We start from the raw sequence: 23,211 nt of genomic DNA, 5'->3' as shown, positions 1-23,211 counted from the left end.
TATGTACAAGACCAGAGTGCTTCCATTGGCTCCAAACAAACCACTTGAGCGTCAATGTCTCTGGTGTCTCAAAGGGCCCCCCCTGGAAGAGTATACCTCTCATAAACAGTCCTGCAGTTATCTGGACTCCATGTAAGGACCCAGAAGGAACAGTGGCCTCATAAATGAATGCATTAAAAGACGGGACAGTTTGACTTTAAATTAAGGTTTAAAAGTAATGGCATGCAACAAGAAATATATGCACATCCAGTATGTCATTTTTTTGTCACCTTTTATTCTTATAACTTTTTATTTTTGTGATGTTTTAGGCATCAACTAATAAAAAAAATACAAAACAATGAAAATAAATCCAAATGTGTATAATCCAGGACTTTTGGATGACAGTATAAACACAGTTAGATCCAAAAATAAATTTTTCAGATGCTGTCATGCATCCTGAAGCATCACCAACATCCAAACACATCGATACAGTCAACATGCACAACCGAATCAATGCTAGTTTTTAAAAATGTACTGTAGATTCCATCACCTGCACTCGTCCCTGTGCATAAGGCTACTTTGGCATCTTTGTCACTTAAAGAAATACAACAAATATATAAACATTAACTTCCGATGTATTGTTTTCCTTTTAAATATCACATTAATCACAATAGCTAAATACACATAATTTCCTTATATGTTTAAAGTTTACTTCACGTTACCAGTAAACACATCTTCAGCAGTACATTTCCTGCCATCCATATGATCATAGCTATATAACCAGTGCAGGTTAATAGTTAAACAGAGGCATTATCACTCTTTTAAAATACGTTCTGTGATCCAAAAGACAGGCTTTTCATAGCTCATTTTCATAATGTTACAGCACAACATCTTCCAATTTGTGTTTCCACTAGAGGAATACAGTTCAGCCCATTTTGTCACGGTACGGTTTGGTCCATCTAGTCCTGCTCCATCGTGAATAGTGCGACATCATAGCAGTTGAAACACAGGGTAGACAAAAAGGGATTCGACAAAATAAAATCAAATATTGGTTTTCTACCTAATTCCGTTGTGGCCCCAAAATAGTGTTTTTATGTCGATCACTGTGTATCTTAGTGAAAGGGTGCCAAAATGTCACATGGTACCACCTAATTTGGGTACCCTTCACAAGCACAGTGGATAATCATGTATTGAACCGAACTGCACTGCTTAGTGAAAATGGGCTTTTGTGGTTGTAAATGCAACAAAGCATGAAATCAGTTAAAAAAAAAAAAAACACATTATTTTTTATTTTTCAGTAGACCAGTCCAGAGTGTACCCCGCCTCTCTCAGCTGGTATAGGCTCCAGCATACCCCCGCTACCCCAGTGAGGATTAAGCGGTATAGAAAATGGATGCGTGGATTTTCCAGTAGACCACAAATAGGTAGCATACGTCTATACAACACTTACTGGACTAATCTTTGTTGATTTTCAAGTACAAAATCGGAGCATTGAAGTAAATTTTACAGCTCACTGATCATTCAAATATTGTATGTAAAATAATTTGCATTTTATTCTTAGATGTCACTTTTAAAACCTCAGATTCCATACATTTACATTTCTCTTAAATACTTCATGGCTATATAAAGGACTCAATTAATATCCCTCAAAGCTTTCTATAAAAAGTATACTCTAGTATGATTTACAACATGTTATCATATAGTATCTTGCAAAAGTGGAGTACACCCCAAACATTTTTAAATTTTTACATTTTTACTATGGCATATCTCCTTAAAACAATACTTTACAGTAGTCAGTGTACAGCTTGTATAGCGGTATAGTTACTGAAAATGAGTCAACACAGCCATTGTTGTCTAAATACTCCAGCTATAATTGTGTCTTTTTGAGAGTCAAACATGGTGGTAGTAGTGTCATGGTCTGTTGTGTAGCTGCAGTTCACTGAGGGTAACATGAATTATAAGATGTTCTGTAACATTCTGAAGCAGAGCCTGATCCCCTGGCTTGGGGAAACTGGGCCCCAGGTTGTTGCTAGCTATTTAAACAATATTGACAATATTCATCCATTCATTTTCTACCGCTTTTCCTCACAGGGGTTGCGGGGGTGGTGGAACCTATCCCAGCTGTCTTCGGGTGAGACACCCTGGACTGGTCGCCATCCAATCACAGGGCACATATAGACAAACAACCATTCACACTCACATTCATACCTATGGACAATTTGGAGTCACCAATTAACCTAGCATGTTTATGGAATGTGGGCGCAAACCGGAGTACCCGGAGAAAATGCACGCATGCACATGGAGAACACGCAAACTCCACACAGAGGGTGGAATTGAACCCTGGTCTTCTAGCTGTGAGGTCTGCGCGCTAACCACTCCTACACCGTGCAGCCCATATTGACAATATCAACAGTAAATTTGTACTACTTTCCCAGGAGTACACCGACTACTGTAAGTTATATCCAAGTTTAATTGGATCATAATAACATTGTTGTTTAAAGGAAAACTGCACTGTATTGGCAAAATAGGTGAATCCCATTATATCGCATGATTAGCTGCCTTATGCTAGCAGTTTTTCAATATTTAAAAAGCACAAACAGAGAGACGTGCGTTCATGTCTCACATAAGGATTGTGGCAAAATTCCCAAAGTGTGTAATTTTCCTTGAAATGTGAGGCATGTTCTTACTTTTGTGAGATACTGTATATGTCAGTAGGTTTATTTACATTCAGCCATTCTGCATGATCACTCTATCTGTCTGTGGTTCCTGCTGTCAACCACCATGGATCTCCTCTGCGGCTGGTAGAAGCAGCTGGTTGAAGTTTCTAATCTCTGACCGCTTTTTGGAATAGTCATTTTATTTTGGAGCGCAATTCCCTCGCCTGACACCTCCTTCACTGCTGATGCCTCATTCAGACTCTTAATGGATGACAGAAGCTTGCCGTCATCCCCTGATGGAGGGTAATCCATAATGGGAAAAGGGGGACTGAACAGGATAAGACTTTGTGGTCTCTGTCGGTTCCTAAAAGACGGCCTCTGTAAAAGGTTTGGTCTGTTGGGTCTAGGACAATCAACAAAAACCTCAAGACTGGGAGTGTGTCGCCTTTTGATGACCGGCAGCTCTGGGGTGCTTGAAGTTCTTGTGGTCTCAGCAGCTTTCTCAGTATTTGCTTGGGTTTGGTGTTCAGGCACGGGTTCTTTATTCTCTAACTCCTCCTTCAGGTCAGTCATGATAGGGGGAGGTCCTACTTGACTTTTCTCTGCACTTGTTTTAGTATGCTCCTTGTCTTGTTCCTTTGCTGTGTCAAAGTCACCATCTCTCCTAGAGTGAGGTATCTGAGTGTACTGCACCTTTGGAGGTATGACAGGCACGGCTTTGGCTTGGCATGTCTTTATCATGAATGCCGTCCGGACTGATGACACGCTGACAGGGGCTGAATTCCGCCGCAAAGGTGCCTGACCATCATTCAGGAACAAATCCAACTCTGAGAGGAGCCCATTGTTTACAGACAAACTCCTCTGATAGGAGGAAATCTCGTATGAAGGTCTGCTTTGCTGATTAGAAATATCCCTAATGCACCGAGGTCCCAGATCCAAGTTCAGGGAGTATGGTCTGTGTTTAGAAAAGTGTTCTTCTCTTTTTTCTGGAGCCGCTGCTTCATAAGACATCTGTCTGTGGAACCGCTGAGATGATTTCTGTTTTGTTGTGCTGCTTCTGCCTGCTGGAGCTGGTGTCCCATTGCTGCCATTGATGCTGGGTTGTGAAGAATTAAGCAAACAGGGCCATTTATTTTCATGTTTGGTGCTGGATGCTCGAGGAACGTTTACAGGCAAGCTCTTTGCCAGGGATGTTTTGTTGGATTGTTTGCATGAAGAAAACGAGGTTCGTTCCTCATCTGAATTCAGAGTACCTTCTCCAGAGCTAAACAGTGACTGTTGTTTGAACAGTTCCTCCAAATCCGGTGAGTGCAGTGGGCTAGTGACCCACTGTTTGGTGGAGCTGAGGTCATCCCAAGGCTCCACCAGGTCCAACTCTTCAGAGTTTCCTGCACATCCTTCATCCTCATCATGGATGGGCAGCTCCAGAGAGTTGGGTCTTTCCTCCAAACATACAGAAATCCTTGAAATAGCATCAGTTATCTTCTCCACATCACATAAGACTTTTTTGTCTCCTTCACGACTTGATTGTCTTTGGTCATCAATTGTCGCTGAGTCATCACACTCAGCTGTTTGTGTTACATCACTTAAGCATGTTTCCTTTAAAAGAAGTTTCTGCTCGGTGTGAGCTGCATCTTTATCCAAAGGAGGAATTTGTAGCAGGATCTTCTGAACCTTCTTGTCTTTTTCATCCAGAGTAAGGCTGACACTTTTTCTGTTTCCATCGACCCAAACATCATTTTTATGGAGAGAAAATAGGATATCTGACTCCGAAGGCTGCTTTTTTGTAGATCCAGACCCAGGAGCATTAAGACGATCATTGAGAGAGGTATTTGAAGACTGGTCCTTGCATAATAAAGACAAAGATGGAGAGCTGCGGCTTCTTTTTGACTTGACATCCATGGTTAACCTTTTGTTTTCGTAAGGTAAAACAGTCTTATCCAGCTGGTCAGTTTCAGGTTTGTTTGTGGTCCGTTCTAGGTGAAGATCAGACCAAAGCTCATTTGTTATGGATAATTCCTTATCCTGCAGATCATAAAAACAATTGTCAAACAGTAAATTATTAAGATACACAAAAATGCTCTTCTCAGCAACGGAAAAATGTTTTACCTGTTGAGCAATGATGAGCCGATTGTCCAGTTGCTGTCCACAAGATGGCGTTGTATCTGTGCCTTTACTTACAATGGAAGACTCTTCCAATGGAGTCTTACTCACTTCCTGAGGTTCCCGGTAGACATCATTGCTAGTTTCTGAGGAAAAAACACATTTTTATGAGTTACAGGTAGTCCTGAATTTATGATTTGTAAAACAATGCCTTGACCTGAAATTCAACAAAACCTCGAAGGCCACGATACTAAGATAAGAGTCTATGAAGGCAGAGCAAATTCTAAAATGATTTCAAGGAAGAAGCGCTCACCCTTTGATGGGACCTTTTGGGTCAGCTCCAATGAGTCTTTCTTCTTTGTTCCTTCTCTCTTGTCAGGCTCCAGTTGAGGAAACGTGTTAGTTTTTCCACTGCTGCTCTGCTCTGAGGTTTCTCTGCAGGGTTTCAGGCTTGCTGCAGCCATCTTGTCCTTGGCAAGCCCTCTGCACGGCGTGCTGTTGGAGCTGATAACGGCTGACACACGCAGTGGGACTGATACGGCGAACGGCTCTGATATATTGACGGCTCTTCTCTGATGCCTTGGCGATGACTCTAGTGGGAAGAAGCTTCCTGCAAAGGAAGGCCGAGAGGAGCTGTTGTATGACGAACCGGAGTACAACATCCTCCTGTTTTTAGGCGACGTAGGCTGGTAGCCGCTCAGGTCGTCTCCTTTGAACACCTTCAGTTGCTCTGGCAGTGTTCTTTGAGGGGATGCCGAAGCAGCTGGTGAGACTTTTTGACTCAAACCAGAGCTCCAACCGCCTGTTGCGCCACCAGATTTTTTCCCCTTAAACTCCCAGTTTTGGTCTTGTTCGCTCAGGTTGTAAAGAGAGTCAGATCCCAGAGTTCTTGATTTTATATCTGAAGCTATAACGTTGCCTTGTCCCGCTGATGGACTGTTTCCAGTTCTATCGTCATCTGGGAACAACAGAAATTGTATCAAAAATGTGATATTTTATGACATTTGAATGTACTGTACGTATCTTTTATCATTCGTGAAAGGCCTTACCTGTTGGCAAGGAGCACAGTGACTCCATGCTTCTGGATGGTCGCAGAGATGCCTTTTCTGAGGGCAATATTGTACAATGGTACAACAAAGGAACCGCAATATAGTTCAAGCACAGTAACAGAATTATGAGAATTCTCCAGTAAAATGTACTACGGATCGGTACAATGACTTAAATTACCAATTTTGATTCATCATGCACAATTTGATCAAATGAATAGGCATTGTGTGGGTGGTGATATAGCTTTATGACTTGTGATGATGGTTTTATGTTCTTGATGAGTTGTCTGTTAATGTTTAGACACTTACCTGTTAACCCTGGAGCTCTTATGAATACACTCCCATTCCTGCTCAGTTTTCCTTTGGAGTCCACTGACCGTCCCAAATTGAAGATGGATTTCCATTTCTTAGATTTACTTGAAAACTTCCTCCTGAAAGATAAGGAGTTGTTGCTAAGCATGAATGATGTGAATAAGGAACGTGTTGACGGAACAGATTGTACAATCGGTACAGTGTTACATACTTGCTGTCCAAGTCTATGACGGTGTGGTAGAGCGTGGCCGTGCTGGTGTCGGGCAGGCTGTTCTCTCGCTGACGTTCTCTGTGAACAGGATGGTTTGGACTTAAAGAGCGGGCCTGGGCTTCTTCTAGGCTCATCAGTTTCATCGGCCCACATTGCCCGCTGATTGGAAGTGTGGCGTACTTCTCTCCACACGTCAAACTTGGTCCTGTTGACGTACAATCAGTCAATTTGTTTGTTGTTTCTGTTTGCACTGAATGCATTTCCTACCTTCTTTAGGTTTAATTAGTACAGAATCACCACTAAAGATCTGCTCAGTGTGGTTTAGAATGAACTCCACCACCGACTGTTGAATTCGCACCTCCTGGAAAGCCATGTCTCCATTAACAGATGAGGCCTCAACTGTTTTGGATCTAAAAAAAAAAAATACACTTTTTTTTTTTGGCAAAATAGTAAAAATCCCTGGAATCTTTATCCTGCAAAGCCTTAACTCACCTCAATAGATTGGGAGCCCAAACTAAGGCCAGATTCCGTGTATGCATGTTGGTCTGGGCACTCAAGGTAGCGAGGCGGGCCAAATGCTTGGTAAGGTACTCCAGAGTCCTAAAGGTAAAGACATGGTTATGGTTTATTGTATATTTATTGTATATAGGGTTTATTATGATATGATTACATGTAAAACTAACAAGTGCTGAAGTTCACCTGAAGTGTGGTGTCGGCAATTCCTTGACCACCTTTTGAATGTGTAGAAGTCTTTCATGATCCCCGTAGACTGACACTGCCTCCTGTATGTGAAATGAATGTTTTTATTCCAATCACTGCTTTATTTGGAATAGGAACTGAATTCCTAAGATTGTGCAAACCAAGTAGGCTCCCACCTAAGGACACAGACACGAGCGTGTGTGTCAAACAGTTCAGACTGAGGCCTGAACACGCTATTCTACATTTGTTCCTCGTGTGTGAACAACGTAAATCATTTTTATGTCGTCTCATCTGTGTTTGGCAGCATGTCTGGTGGCGAGGTTCCAGGAAAAGCATGATAATAATAAAGCACAGGCTGACAGATATACTGTATACCCTGTAAGCTTCCAGGAAGGTTATTGGGGATGGGAGGAAGTCCAAAATCACCTACAAATGATGTATCACAGTACCAGTGCCAAATTAAACACAAAGCTCAGACAGCAAAAAAAAGGGGGATCTAAGTATTTGGACACCTATTGTATCTATAGGATGTGGAATTGGAAGAAATGTAAGAGATGGCTCAGCTTCCACTCCCCTGGGAAGAGTTTCTTCTAGATTTTGGTGTGAGTTATATTGATGAGAGTGCCTGACTCCCGATCTGTGTTCTATTTGGACCAAATGTGTTGCCTTGCTTTGTGGATCACATTGGAACAGGAAAGAGTCTTTCCAAAACTATTCTCACATTTTAGGAAGCATACAATCGGACAAACTGTTTTGATAAATTGAAGAACGGAGATTCAGGTAAACTAAGGCAGGGATGCCCATGTCATATGACATCTGTCAGCTGACATTAAGCTCCCTTCCTGATTCGCTGCTGACAAAGATTGGCAAAGTGGCAAAGAAATATTTCAAGCTACAAACAGAGATGTATATTTCATCTTTATTATTATGATTACAGATAAACTAACTCAGTGGCAAGATGCATATGTTTATTCCTAAAGGTATTTGTTCGCTTGTAGTGGCTAGTTATGTAGAAAAAGAGTGAGTTGTAAATTTGATAATTTTGTTTTTCTTCAGTGAGAAAGCTAACCTAGCATAATGTTGCTGTTAGAATGTGACTGTATGCTATATAACTATGCTATGCTAGTGTTGTTAAGGTTTGTCCCACTTCTGAATGTCACACTTTTGTATGTGATACATGGCATCTATTAAGAGTTAAAAGTGAATAAAGTACACAATAGTACTTCTTGGAAAAACACTCTCTTGGATACAGGTGTGGACAAACAGTTCATTAGCATTAAAGCTACACACACAATGCTAGTAGGGCGAACCAACACCATGGCAAGATTTATGGCTAAACGCTTCAATGTTATTGTTGAAAACTAGTATCATATGGAACCATTACTGTGTTTGCTTTTGTTCTTGAACCCCTGTGCGCCCGAGCCTATGCAGCATACTCACAGTGAATTTGCTATATAGTTCGTAGGTGAGCAGAGGATTCGGTAGTTCCCTGAAGTACAGCTTACATAAGGAACCCACACAGTGGATGTCCTGGAGGTACACTTCCTTTGTAAGGTCAGGGCACGCCTCAGAGCTGAATTCCTGTCTGCAGACACACACACACACACACTTTGATTGTATAACACCGCTGCGGATCGGTCACAATCAAAATATTTATGTTACAGCAACACATGCAAGATGTGAGAAAATATTATGGCATTTCTGTATTCATTACAATGTCTATGTACCCAAAATGAGATATGCAATGATCACAGACATGTGACCTATTTTAAGACATCACAGCATACCTGAGCCGCTGGATGTTTGAGGTGACCCCCGACAACCTGTAGATCCCGTCGACAATCCCATGCTTCTCGATAAACTCTGCACATTTCTGTAGAACCTGAGGAACTGAAGTAGAAAGTGTTTTTGTGAGTTCAATCTGCTATAATATTGACATTTTGTGAGTGGCGGTGACTAACACTGCATCGTTTAATGGTATGGGCTTGTTTACTGTCCCTAAGGCTTACTGATTGTAGGTGGCCTTTAACAGGAAGTTAAAAATGGTTTGTTTGTTTCAGAGGAAGGTTGACACACCCAGCCCTTGTAGCGGGTATTACTTACGACATTTCCTCTAATAGAAAACGGCTACCAGTGACCGACACGTCTTTGTTCACTTACGGTACATCACCTTCTGTTTGGCTGGACCAGCTTAAGTTGGGACTTTCTAGTCTAACTAAAGCACTAACATGATGCCTTGCTTTTTTTTTAAATGTGCATTGTTGTATTTCATGTCCATGTAATTTATGCTCACTCTGCCCAGTGCAGACTATTCCTGCATTGAAATACGCCCTCACTTGCATGTATCTTGGTGTGAGGCTAGTTCACAGCCTATTTTTAGCAGCGCTTCTTCTGCCCTCAACTCAGGCTCAAAGAGTCTTCCAGCCATGTTCTTGTATGTTTGACTTGATTGGACTCTAGGTTGCGTGCCTGTGGTGAAACGCTGGATGATGACCAGTGTCGCAGTCTTGATTTATGTCGGTGCACTCAGACGTCAACAGAGGGACACTCTCCACTCTTGCAGTTGAATCCGGTGTTCCTTACAAGATCCTTAAAATTCACTAACACATCTGTCTCTCAGATCGCAAAATGTTCCACAAAATTCATTCATTTTCTACCGCTGATCCTCACAAGTGTCGCGGGCGTGCTGGAGCCTATCCCAGCTGTCTTCGGGCGAGAGGCGGGGTACACCCTGGACTGGTTGCCAGCCAATCACAGGGCACATATAGACAAACAACCATTCACACTCACATTCATACCTATGGACAATTTGCATTCGCTAATTAACCTAGCATGTTTTTGGAATGTGGGAGGAAACCGGAGTACCCGGAAAAAACCCACGCATGCACGTGGAGAACATGCAAACTCCATACAGAGATGGTGGAATCGAACTAGGGTCTCCTAGCTGTGTGACCTGCGTGCTAACAACTCGTCCGCCGTGTTCCACAAAATCTCTGTAAAATATATTATACAGTCATCCCTTGTTTATTGCAGTTAATTGGTACCAGACTGTAGCATGTGATGTAAGTAAGATTCCTTATGTATAAATAAAATACTTTCAAAAACTGTTTACATCATTAGAGCCCTCTAGACATGAAATAGCATCCACATACTCACCTTTATGCTTGTACCCAATATAGTAGAAAATAATCAATTTAAGCCCATGTTATTCTGATTATTATGATGCTGTGCGATAATTCAAACCCACATAACAAACCTGTTTTACTTGCAGAAAACAGTAAATATAAATGGTGAATGGATGCTTGCGATTGTTGGTGGGGACTTCCTATTCATCTTGTGTTTCTCACATTCTTTATCAAATTGCTGGCACTCACAATACTTTCTTTGGCCCCATGGCGGGTTATTTAGCAGTCACACTGAATGAAAACGTACTGACAGTGAGTCAGCAACACATAGGGCACACAACTTTGTTGAACAATGTTTGTTATGTGCAATATCGTATAAACACCGAACTGGAGTAAAATTTGGGTGAAATTTATTAAGGAAACTGAATAATATAACAACTGGAGAGTGACTGTATGCAGATATTTAAAATTGAAAGGAAGTAGTCCAACTTGTATTCATTTATGCAAAGATATATGTGATATACTATTTCATGGGACAAAATTATCATTTGGAAGAAATGTTTAGATTTGTGTTTAGCTTTATCGTTTTAGGCTAAGTTAAGGAACAGGGAGAACAATTTAAAAAATAAAATAAGTGGTATTCATGGCTGTCACTCACAGATTTTGGTATTCATATTCAATATAGTCTCCCAAAGGCAACACGTTGGACATTACCACAAGACCCTTATTACACGTATTTGTGTGGATCAAATAAGCGGTACTATGTGGTCAAAATGCTAACAACTAGGCCACTGTGCAGCCTACAGTATATTGTACAGTGATGAAACTAATTTATGGCTAAAAACTACAGTTCACATGGTGCTTAGAGTGCAGCTTCATGAAGTAGTGAATTGGATGAGTTAAGTGGACGTTAATATCACGTTTTGAAGACCTACAGCTACAGATTGTTTGGATGGCTGATGAGAAAGAGCGTCTTGTTTCTGAGCAATGAGTGACGGTGGGAACACCGAGTGGAGGTAGGATTGCAAGGATTATAGTGTGTCATAAAATCCGCTATCACAAACGGATTTTGAAAGGCTGGACTACTGCGCAGTGAAGAGGACAGCTGGAAAATAAGGGGCTAATTTGTCTCGAGACAAAAGTGACAACGATAGAGTGAGAGAGACTGACAACGTGTGTGACAAAGTCACATCACAGTGATACAAACGGAGAGAAAATAACGCAAAGCGATTGAGAGATCTGACTTTTTTGTGGGTAGCGGTTTTGTGAGAATAAAGTCTTAATAGTAAAAGTAAAAACAGTGGCAATAATGGTGCATACAAAAAATATGCTTTTTCACCTACAGTATATCACAAAGCTGAGATACAGTTAGCCCTGAAATATATCCATCCATCCATTTTCTATACCGCTTATTCTCACTTGGGTCGCGGGTATGCTGGAGCCTATCCCAGCTGTCTTCAGGTGAGAGGCGGGGTACACCCTGGTATGGTCCCCAGCCAATTGCAGGCCACATATAGACAAACAATTGGTGTTTGTCTATGTTGTGGACAACTAAGAGTCACCAATTAACCTAGCATGTTTTTGGAATGTGGGAGGAAACCGGAGTACCCGAAGAAAATCCACACATGCACGGGGAGAACATGCAAACTCCACACAAAGATACCCAAGTGAAGAATCAAACCCGATCTTCCCGACTGTGTGGCCTGCATGCTAACCACTCATCCACCATGTGGTGGATGGCCAAGTTACCATACCCCACTCCCTCGCTTCCTGGACCCAATGCCCCACCTTACATTGTGAACTCCTTTCCTTCAAGTTACCTTCGCATATGCCTTACACGCTTCTGCACATGCTTGCCCCCCACCCCCTCTCATTTTTTACTTAACAGGTTACTCCCAAAAGGTTCTCATCAGTGGGAGAAAAAGAAAGTCATGTTTGACCATCTTGTTCTTTGTGTCTCTGCTGGTTTCCTGTAGGCAGCAGCGAGGCCCAGACAGCGAGTCACTGAGACTGTTCGTCACTGTAGGAAATTGACCCAAAAAAATGAGAGACAGCCACACCCAAGCTTCAAAAATGACCAGTGAGTCAGGCCAGTAGATGAATGAATGGTAACTCAATGTAAAAATATCCATAATATGCAAGAATATCCAGCACTCACATCCTTGTTTGTTATTTATAGATCCCATTAGTCTTCATTTAAAAACATTACTGTGTACTAGTGTACTACTATGTTACATTTAGTGGTGCCAACTCCCTCTCTAGGACTTATTCTGGCTAATTCAAGGTCATGTTATCGGAAAAAGTTCAAGAGAAAAGCAGTGTGTTACCATCCTGTCCTGAGTTCTGGATATGTTCTGTCAGGTCACAGCCGAACGCATTTTCACTTCCTTTTTTCTTGGTCTTCTGCTTGGTCCCTTTATTCTTCATGTGGTTCCAGTTAGCGGTCCAGATGATTAGCAGCTCCTTGTAAATACAACGATGGATCCATATGACCTCCAACGAGGGTGAGCTCTTGGATCAAAAAGCCATCTCATAGAAGTCGCCGGCAATCTTCTCCCAAATGTGCTCCTGCATCCGCTCACATTTTGACTCAAGCGTACGGTTGGGGGCTTGAGGGCAAGAAGTGACGTCAATTGTTAAAACATTCAAACTTTTAGTGTGGCATTACTCGGCAGGAATGACACAGTAAGACTTGGACTTGAGCAGGAACGTAGTAGCTTTACTGCTTTATCAGTGAAGAACTTGCAGAAAGTGCATTAGAATCGCTCGGTTTCCTGTTGTTGGGACTCCCCCCCCCCTTCCACTGGCCAGTCCTTGCTTCTCCTTTCTATCTCCTCCTCTTTTCCGTCATTCCACAGCCTCCTCGTTGACTGGCTCCTCTGTAGCCAACACCAACCAATACAAGGAAGGCCAATCATCTCAAGAACGTTCTATTTATAATCCAGTTTGCCTGCAAGATGTTTGAGTTGTGTTTGAACTTGTGGCCGCGGTGTGGCACAGACTGTAAGAAATGTTGAGGTTCAATAACAGCTGACTTGTACTTCTCATAGTTTGGACACTTCTGACCTCTTTTATCATTTTTCCCTTTCCATTTATCCAAACTGGAGCTGCTCTCTGCCTTTCTGAATGCTCCCAGTGTATACAATTTCCTGTGCAAAGCGCCTGGGCTGGAAAACAAAAACAGAGGGGTTGTGAAGGAAGGAGGGAAGTGGGAGGTGACTGAAGTGAGGGCTTGAAGGGCACAGATGGGAAATGTGGGGGGTGGGCAAGAGGGGTGTTAGGGTTAGGAGATGGACACATGGTTCTTGTTACATGCATTTTACCTTTGGATTCCAACAAAATGCATAACGCTTTCCTTCACTATTCCAAGTGTCTTAAGTGGATATCATCAGTGCAGTGGGGTGCGACTCACTGCTTCCAATGATTGACTGCTCGTTTCGTGTCCCCACACCCGCAACCCCAAATTTCATCTCATGAGGTTTGAAATGTCTCAGCTATATGATTAACCTTTCCAAAATGTAATATCATGGGATGTGATTTCCAATTGCAGTGCATGCACTCCGACCGGACCACCCACCCCCTGCAATGATTTACTCAATTGGATTTCAAAGTACAGTATGATGAGAAGCCAAGCAAAACGTAGATGCGGTTGACTCATTCAACAATTTACTCATCGTCATGCACCCGTACCTCATCTCACACTCATATGTATGGACAATACAGCTCAGCAAGAATACCAGAACCATTGACACACTGTAATCAGTATGCTTCAATACGTTCTATACAGTACTGCATCTCATAGACATAGACACCATTATTATCTAAATAGCTGACAACGAATGTACAGTCACATTGAGAAACAACGCATGTTCCCATCCCTTGGGGAAGTGGGCGGCGTGCCAGTTTTCACACTTCCATGATGACATGTGCCTTGCGAAGGTAGCTGAAGGTGATGGCGATAGAGTGGCTCCTCCAGACCTGAACCCAGTTGAGCACCCGTGGGGCGTCCTCAAGCAGAGGGTGGCTAGAGGAGCGCAAGGTGTCTAACATCCAACAGTCATGTCATCATGGAGGCGTGGAAGAGAATTCCTGTGCAGCTCTGGTGAATTCCATGCCCAAGAGGATTAAGGCAATGCGACATAACAGTGGTGCTAAGACTAAATATTCAAATTGTCAATACAATTTAGACATATTTACTGTGACGTGTACTCACTTTCAGCATAGACATTAATGATGGTGTATAAGTCATGCTGTTTTTACCTAAATTAAGAATTCAAGCATAAAAATAGAGAAATGAACTAAAATACAAACATAAGGCATTAAGAAGGAACATTCAAGTTATGAATGTAGTATTCTACATCGGTCACCGGGTGGCAGTAATTGTGTGTTCAGACAAGCACCAGACTTAAAAACTGAATTTTGTGTTCAGTTTTGTTGACAGTGACTAATATTGAAATTTGTTTCATGGTCTGAAACATTTAAGTGTGACAAACATGCACAAAATATAAGAAATCAGGAAGGGGGCTGTTGATGTATAAATGAATACTTATTGTAATCCCATTTTAGCACAGATGGAACTTGTGATTATTGTCAAGCTGGTGTATATTATGTTTGAATATGTTGTCGTCGTGCCGCCTCCACACATTGTCTTGCATGGTGTGCACGTCTTATATCTATGTATTGAAATCTGAAGTCTATAAGGCAGTAGTATATGTAGTATACATGTATATATGTAGTATATGGCAGCAGCTAGGTAATGAACAAGTTTTATTTATGTCTTCAATGCCTTATTTTGTCTGATTCTATTGACTACATGGACTACTATGAATTTAAATGAGACTAAATTGGTGCTGCACGGCGGTCGAGTGGTTGGCGCGCAGACCTCACTGCTAGGAGACCAGGGTTCAATTCCACCCTCGGCCATCTCTGTGTGGAGTTTGCATGTTCTCCCCGTGCATGCGTGGGTTTTCTCCGGGTACTCCGGTTTCCTTCCACATTCCAAAAACATGCTAGGTTAATTAGCAACTCCAAATTGTCCATAGGTATGAATGTGAGTGTGAATGGTTGTTTGTCTATATGTGCCCTGTGATTGGCTGGCCACCAGTCCAGAGAGGCGGTGTACCCCGCCTCTCGCCCGAAGACAGCTGGGATAGGCTCCAGTACCCCCGCTACCCTTGTGAGGAAAAGCGGTAGAAAATGAATGAATGAATTAATAAATTGGTGTTATTTCATGTCCAGGGTGCTCTAATAATGTTGAAAACTGTGTTTAGAAGATTGTAAACATGTTTCTTTGCCTTAACTCCATTCATAAAGAAGAACTAGAACTCCTACTAAATTCACCAGTCGTGGTCGGATCTGCAACCAATTAACCACAATGATTTCTGTAGTATTTCCTTTGAGAAGATACTGTATAAAATGGTAGCTGAAAAGGGATGTACCCACTATTGTGACATACTGTATGACCAAATGGACGATTTCTATATCTGCTCATAGACCACATAACAGAAAACAATACAATAGCACTTAGTGAAACAACATGGAACCAACAGAGGTTGTTTTATAAAGTGCATGTGCTTGTTTGTGTGTCACATGTGAGCTTGATGACCGGGCCTGGCCTCTGGAAGACAAAGCTTCTTTCTGCACCATAGGAAGAGGACATGACATCATTCTGTCCATACAAAGCCTCAGACATCCCGCTCTTTCTTTGCACCGTTTAAAAAAAAAATAAGTTGCAGAGAGGTCACTGGAAGCGAATAACAAGCAGTCTTAGTTTTATAGCTTTACTGGATACAAAATGTGCAGTGAAACTTAACAATATATACCCAATCTATTTATTTTCTGTTATCAGAATTTCAAAACAAAGTATTGTAACTTTTCCTGGAAGAGGGTGCATGTACTTCATATACAGATAAAAAAATAAGTAAATATATTGTTGACTGAATTGGAAATACTTTTCTGACAGAGTTCCTGCATTGTATCGATTATGTTTGTGACTGATGACGAAATGCTCACGTTACAGGACGAACAACCTTGTGAACAGTGCCCCCGAGTGGCCAAGAGCAGACACTGCAATCCATAAATAGACCCTTCATAAACTCCCGATAGAAGACAATACTTAAAACCATGTGACAATAAGAACATAATAGTTTATTAGATTAGATTAGATACATTTACTTTCTAGTCATGAAATGTATCATATTCAGTCTTAATGTCTTCTCCCATCAACCATCCCAAAATAATACACCCACCGATGACATTCTCAAATTCAAAATAAAACAGCATAATCAGTCTTCCCGGATTGACAATGCATCCGGAATGATCAGGAAGTGTCATTCAAAGGTTTGATGGTGACAAAAACAAACATAAACCAATATGCGCACCTCAAAACACGTGCAGTTTTGTCTACATACCGAGTAACAGGTTATTTTGATCGGTCACATTATAAGGTAAATAATAATAATCCACCACCCAAGTCAAATATATAAGGCCCTGTATAAATATAGTAACAAAGTCGTATTTTGTCTTATTTTACTTTAAAAACAAGTCCTTGCTGACCAAGAAGAGGCAGTCAAGTAACATGACTATTTTTAATGAGGTGATTGGAGGAAGGTCTTACAGAATCCACCAAATCCTACAAGGTCACTTGCTTTATCACAGGCAGTGTTTTGGAACTTGTTTGCCCATCTGAGGTTCACTATTAGAAGTAAATACAGTAGTAGTATACAACATTACTGCACATACAGTAGGAAACGTTACTCAGTTCTAAGTTCCCACTGAGTACTTGTGTTGTCGCGCTACTTTTAGTGAACTTAGGCTCAATCAGTGTCAGTCTACAAATAATATCAAGAGTGCTCAACTTCATGCAACTTGATTAAGTCCAAACATGAATTTGATCTCGGCTAGGTGGTTCAGTCACTCCTCAAAAAACATTTTGTCACAGATATGTTGAAATGTGTCTCATGACAAAGTATAATATGTAGATATCATGTGGAAAAAGTGCAAATGAGCTTTGCTGAATGAAAAAAGGCTAAAAAAAAAAAAAAGAAGACAAATCACATTCAATGCTTAATAATCTAACAGTACTTTGTCTATAATTGGGCACTTTTACGTCACACAAATGTGTGGAAATGTTGTACAACACAGCCAGGGGTGCCACCAGGAATTCTGTCACCACATCTCTATTTTTGGGGAGACCCTGTCAGTCGGGGGCTCTTGGAATTGTCCAGACTTTTTCCTCCTATACAGCTGAAGTTTTGCATTACCATACAAGACAAAGAAGTGATCAGCATAAACTTTCACATTGCAGCAAATGTGCATGTATTGTGTCTTACACACTACATGGTTGTAGTTTTTTCTGTTTACCAATTTGATTTGAGATTTGAAACCTCAGCTCTGTGGCTTCCCAATGTCCACGGTCACATTGACATACAGCGGCGGCCGCTCCACTAACAAGGTCTTATACGAGCAGCTATTGAGTCCATCCTTTTTCCATACCACAGGTGTTCGTCCTAAAAGCTTCATCCTGGGAGCGGAAAGGGGTTGGAAAAAAAATCATTGAGGAAACATTTTCCCAATTTTTTAAATTTACCAACCTATCTTTGTTGACTTCATTGCCGCTGTCCCGTTTGTGAAATACCATTGTGTAGCGGGCAATGTCAGCAGGCGGCCGCACAATCTTCATTTTTTGGAGTTCCACCCTACCAGTAAACATCAGACTGGTTTACATCGCGCAGTACGGTTAAATGGCCGCTACTAAAAGTTCCTGTTTGTGTTTTACCTGGTGCAGAGGTCGTCGTCTTCTCCTCCCCAACCCCAGTAGGCGTTTGAAAAGCCATTGACTTGATGGAACTGCTCTCTGCTCATGGCTGTTACGCCTCCAAAGTAGCCTTTGTAGCGCAGCCTTGGGGAAGAAATATATTCCTTTGAGGCCACAAGTATTTAAAGAAAACATTGTTTGGCCTTCTATCCACATGAAACTGTGACTTGGTCACCATATTTGAAAACCAGAACTTGTATGACATTACAATGTGCATTAGAGCCCTTTTCTGTTTGTTTTATTCACCTCTAATTCAAGATTGACTCCCAATTAGATTTACAGTTGTTATGGCCTTCAGGTCTCTTTTGGTTGCAGTTAGTTGATTAGGTGATAGACAATCATGTTTATCATGAGAAAACTCACAATCAGCTTGTCAACCCATTGGAAATTGCAGGAGGTCATTACTCATTACTCACAGTGAATTCTAAATTCATCACACGACAACTTAACACTAAGAAATATACAAGTTTTTAGCACAAGCACAACATTCAGGCCAGCCACAAGAATGGGTCCTACAGAATTCACAAATATTGTACAGGAATCTGTGCCATGTACTTACTTGTATCCGGTGGAATTGCGCCCAACCACCAGGTGCTTGGGTTGAGTATCGCAGATATAGAGATTGTGGTCGTTTTCAGGAACCAAGTCCACATCATGGAAAATGAAACAGTCCCATTTGTAGTCCTTAAGTGCCTCTAAGTAACCCACGTTGAGTAATTTGGCACGGTTAAAAGTGGCATCACCAGCCTTTTCAAAACAGCAGAAACATTCATGTAAGAGGATGTTGGTTTTGAATGACAGCAATACCATCGTGTACGCGGTGTGGATGAGTACCTGCTGGATGACATAAACTGCATAATGGAGTTGCTGCCTCTGCAGGAAGGGGTGCAGGTGGTGCAGCAGGTAGAGGAGGTGACGCTCTCGATTGCGATGGGGAATAAGGATGGCCACGCTGTGCCTGGCCGTGCAGTATGAAGGTTCAAACTGGCCTTGAGCCACTTGCTTGTTTTCGGCCTCCACGTCCTTCAGTGTCAGGGAGGGCTCAAAGTTCAGCTTCAGTGCTCCTTCTGCGGAATTTAAAAAAACTGTTATAGTAGTCAATCAATGATGATTTAATATTTACATTACTGGTTCACTTTTTTTTTGTCAAGTTAAGAGTTTTTACTAAACAAATCTAAACAAATCCAGTGTCTGCTGGTGTCCAGGAACAGTCTGTCTGTAAAAACTCTGAGATGGTGAACTTTTAAATGTTATACAGTCAAACCTTGGTGTCCCAATGCCCTGGTTTTCGTCGAAAATCACTGTCTTGTATAGTATTGCACGTAACAAGCTAGTTTGTATTGTACTGTATCCTTCAGGGAAATCGAGTGTCCAAACAAAGCACCCTATGCGGTTGCTTAAATAGTCCGCCATGAGGCTAAAGAAAGATGAATTGGCTTTACAGGATTTCCTATTGAAAAAATAACCTCAGTTTTCACAGAACCTTTTAGAAAGAATTGATATTGATTTTTGCTATTTGTAATTATTATATTTATCCTGCTACTTTGGGATTGTCCCATTAGGGGTGGCCACTGTGGATCCATCTTGCCCTGTCCTTTGTATCTTCCACTGTCAGACCTGCGTCCTCCCCCACTGCATCTTGAAACCCCTTTTTCCTTCTTATCCTCCCTGGCAGCTCCATCTCGAGCATTTTTGTAGCCACAATCCCTCCTTCTCACATGACCAAACCATCTCAGTCTGGTCTTAACATCCTCTGATCTGCTCCTTTCTAATGCCAGTCCGTATGCCTAACAGGTTTGTGTACAGTGAGCAGAGGTGTTCATTTTAAACACAACAAACACCACGGCGACTGTGGCTCTTCACTCACGTAGCAGCGGCGACTCCTGAGGACACTCCTGTACTGGTGTTGGAGTAATTGCTTTATCTGCCACTGATGTCCACGAGTGCACCGTATCGTGCGTGCTCTCCCCTTTAATAAGAATTTGCGGTGCCGCTGAGGAGACGGGAACAGATTTGACCGTTTCCCCTGAAAACATTGCGATCCATGCCAGCACAGACAAGCAGAGGAGCAGCAGGAAAAAGTACTTCCCCCTGCGCAACATCTTGCACGCAGATGTACAGATGCCCATGGCTGTGTGATGACCTCACGACTGTTCTAGCTCTTATTGTTTGGATGGAGCGGTCATCCTGCGATGATGAAGCATGCTGCTGCTTTACAGATGGTACAACCAACTTTCATGGCTGAAGCTTGGTGCTGCACTCTGAGCTTGATGGAACACGTCAACTGTCAGAGAAAGATGACATGTTGAGAGTTAGTACAGATAACAAACACCTTTGTAAACATATATCCAAACCCTTGACTGGTCCCTATCACTCATACCAGAGGCCATATTACTGGAATCACGGACACCAGCGACACAGTGACCCCAACACTGGTTGAACCAGTGGAACCAGTTTAAGTCAGTCCTGATTGTGCCAACAAAGCTGTCCATGTCTGTGTTTTAATTATTACTGCCCGCTTAAACCAACATTGACATACATTCATTCATTCATTCATTTTCTACCGCTTCTCCTCACGAGGGTCGCGGGGGGTGCTGGAGCCTATCCCAGCTGTCTTCGGGCGTAAGGCGGGGTACACCCTAGACTGGTCGCCAGACTGGTCGCACATATAGACAAACAACCATTCACACTCACATTCATACCTATGGACAATTTGGAGTGCATGTTTTTGGAATGTGGGAGGAAACCGGAGTACCCGGAGAAAACCCACGCATGCACGGGGAGAACATGCAAACTCCACACAGAGATGCCCGAGGGTGGAATTGAACCCTGACCCCTAGCTGTGAGGTCTGCGCGCTAACCCCTAGACCACCGTGCCACCCCATTGACATACATGGTCAACATAAAATTTACATCAAAAATAGGTCTCTGTGTGTCAACGTGTTACATTATTATTATCGCTCAACTGTGTAAAACGGCTACAAATGACTGTTTAGCTGAGGGTTGTCCAAAATACGGCCCGTCTAAAAAGTAAAATTAAACATTAAATTAAATTACATTTTATACAGGAAGTGAATACACATCTGTCTCAACACCTCGGCGTGTTGGTTCTATAGCAGATTTAACAGGGTGAGTGAACCCTCCTGTCAGTCATTCAGCTTCTTTGTCCCAGTGAAAAGGTGCAGTACACACACAGTACATTTATAGTATATAGTAGTACAGTATATAATAATTTGCAGGAAACTTATTGTCCAGCAGGCATACTACATTTTTGTGCGAGCCATCGGACACGTAGGACAAAATGACCACAGCAGCTCGATTAAATAAGATTATGAAGTATACAAAAACAGGAAAACGAACAAAAAAATCCTTTGTCATCGCCCAATCTCATGTCAAACCATGGTAATATTTGGTTTCTGTTATGTTAAGTGACTCAGCCACTCCCAGGATCGTCAACATAAAAAGGTTCCACTGTAGTTTGTAGTAATCTGGAGGTATTATCTTGTTTCATCCACATTAGGAATGCTCTGTCCGGTGCTGTTCTGCACCAATGCAAACTACAGTCATCAACCATGGACACATTAAGTGGCCGTGTAACTAAAAACCGGCGATTATGATCCATACTCAGTTCTTGTATTGGATGTCCTTCAGTGTCAACCACGCCCTCAAGAACAAAACTGCACACAGTACAGTAACAAAGAATAATAGAAAAAGTAGCACTTAATACTTATTAGAGTGAGGAAATGTTTCATTTTCCAACAGTTCACAGCCATTAGTGACACTACAAAATGGACATCTTGAATAGAAGTGTAGTAAAGTGAACATTAGTTTCCTATCACATTGCGGGTGACCTATTATATTGCTCATATATTCATTTACTGTATATTCATTGCTTAGTACGTTCCCTTCTCCAAATGATTCATTAATTCTGCATAAAACACATGCATCAAAATGGAACTGGCTATTGTGAGTTACACTAAAGCGAATAGGGTAGTATGAAAATGTGTTGACAATATGATACATTTACTTACTCGTTAGCAACCACACACACGTGACTAGCAATTAATGTATAGACAACAGCCTACTAGTCTTTTGGACACTGTTGAGCTAGCACTGATTATAGCTTCAGGCAACATCACAACATGAACACTATTTAATATCCATTATATCATTATGTGTAAAAATGTGACTAATAGGACACAGCACCTTTCACGACACGTCCTTCTCCTCCCGGATGCTCTCCATGTTTACATACTGTACAAGAAGTCCTCGATCAAACTGGCCATCCAAGCTCAGTAGCTTTGGCTTACATGGGCTATCCCAATAGTTCGCTAACGTTAGCCGACCAACGGAGACGGAAGCTTTTGAAAGTCGTTACAAAAAGTGCATCGCGCATCATAAACGCCCCGATAAGCCCAATCCCTGCAACATTTTAGAATATTTTTTGTGTCACTTTGGTTGTAAAGATGTAATTTCCCATTTCCCAGGTAGCGGCTGTAAGTGAACCTACATATATGCACTTCCGGTAGAAGGGCTTCATAATAAAACCGAATAGCATAAACGTGTTATGTTTTAACTGTGCCGTATCAGATTACATCCATCTATTGATATAAATGTAATTACTTGACAAGCCAAAATGATATGTTCAACTTTGTAGTAGCTATTCCGGAATATTTGATATTTTGCGTAATTTTATTTTGAAAACCTCACTAGTTAGGAAGTACAGTAACTGTGTTTTTTCCGATGTATTATTTTCAAAATAAAACGCAAAAGTAATTTTATCATGTGTTGGAATTTCATTCTATTATTCTATTATATATTAAGCTCTTAATTAATAACAAGGACTGACATGAATTAAATGTCTTTAAACGTCTGCTTCCACACAACAGATCAGATGTGGACACCATGCTGGTCTCTACTGGACATCCACATGTGTAGAGGCTCTTTATACAGCTGCTTCTCAGCCTCTTTTAGGTCAACTATGACCCTGACAGTCCCAGCGTGTCACCCTTACAAAACATTTCAGTCCCTTTTTGCATGACAATAAATAAAGCTTCAGCAAAAGTTTTTTTTTTTGGCCCGCAACATGATTCATACAGTAAAATGATAGAATTGTTCTATACATTATGCTTAATATTTTGAATTAACTTCAAATTTTGTGTTAATACAAGTAACTACTAACATGAATACAAAGGAATTGACACAGCCATATAATTCAAACCTGTGTCATTGTACTGTAATCATTTGTTTCACCCAAAACAAA

The 23,211-nt window shown here is 41.5% G+C and overlaps 3 protein-coding genes across 4 annotated transcripts in view; 1 reads left to right on the top strand and 2 right to left on the bottom strand.

Moving 5' to 3' along the window:
• zgc:175280 (cationic amino acid transporter 2 family protein) overlaps positions 1 to 23,211 on the top strand; it is an 86,940-nt gene that overhangs the window by 33,123 nt on the left and 30,606 nt on the right. The window lies entirely within an intron of this gene.
• arhgap31 (Rho GTPase activating protein 31) lies at positions 260 to 12,923 on the bottom strand. Its single transcript, XM_058087937.1, has 12 exons — positions 12,460 to 12,923; positions 8,795 to 8,897; positions 8,448 to 8,592; positions 7,008 to 7,090; positions 6,801 to 6,908; positions 6,576 to 6,718; positions 6,309 to 6,513; positions 6,095 to 6,216; positions 5,789 to 5,845; positions 5,053 to 5,697; positions 4,746 to 4,885; positions 260 to 4,661 (listed from the first exon to the last, which is right to left on the bottom strand). Exons 1-12 carry the CDS (start codon positions 12,557 to 12,559, stop codon positions 2,724 to 2,726), a joined length of 3,789 nt encoding a protein of 1,262 aa, XP_057943920.1. The 5' UTR covers positions 12,560 to 12,923; the 3' UTR covers positions 260 to 2,723.
• On the bottom strand, positions 16,259 to 22,469 carry b4galt4 (UDP-Gal:betaGlcNAc beta 1,4- galactosyltransferase, polypeptide 4). Of its 2 annotated transcripts, XM_058087954.1 has the most exons (8): positions 22,155 to 22,469; positions 19,816 to 20,232; positions 18,783 to 19,015; positions 18,508 to 18,695; positions 17,910 to 18,032; positions 17,725 to 17,829; positions 17,495 to 17,654; positions 16,259 to 17,377 (listed from the first exon to the last, which is right to left on the bottom strand). In XM_058087954.1, exons 2-7 carry the CDS (start codon positions 20,075 to 20,077, stop codon positions 17,519 to 17,521), a joined length of 1,047 nt encoding a protein of 348 aa, XP_057943937.1. In that variant the 5' UTR covers positions 20,078 to 20,232; positions 22,155 to 22,469; the 3' UTR covers positions 16,259 to 17,377; positions 17,495 to 17,518. The 2 variants fall into 2 exon arrangements, with proteins under 2 accessions (XP_057943937.1, XP_057943936.1); XM_058087953.1 differs by having other exon boundaries at positions 16,259 to 17,654.

This window comes from Doryrhamphus excisus, chromosome 11 (genome assembly GCF_030265055.1).
Source record: "Doryrhamphus excisus isolate RoL2022-K1 chromosome 11, RoL_Dexc_1.0, whole genome shotgun sequence".
Taxonomy (NCBI): Eukaryota; Metazoa; Chordata; class Actinopteri; order Syngnathiformes; family Syngnathidae; genus Doryrhamphus; species Doryrhamphus excisus.
This window is presented reverse-complemented; position numbering and strand designations above follow the sequence as displayed.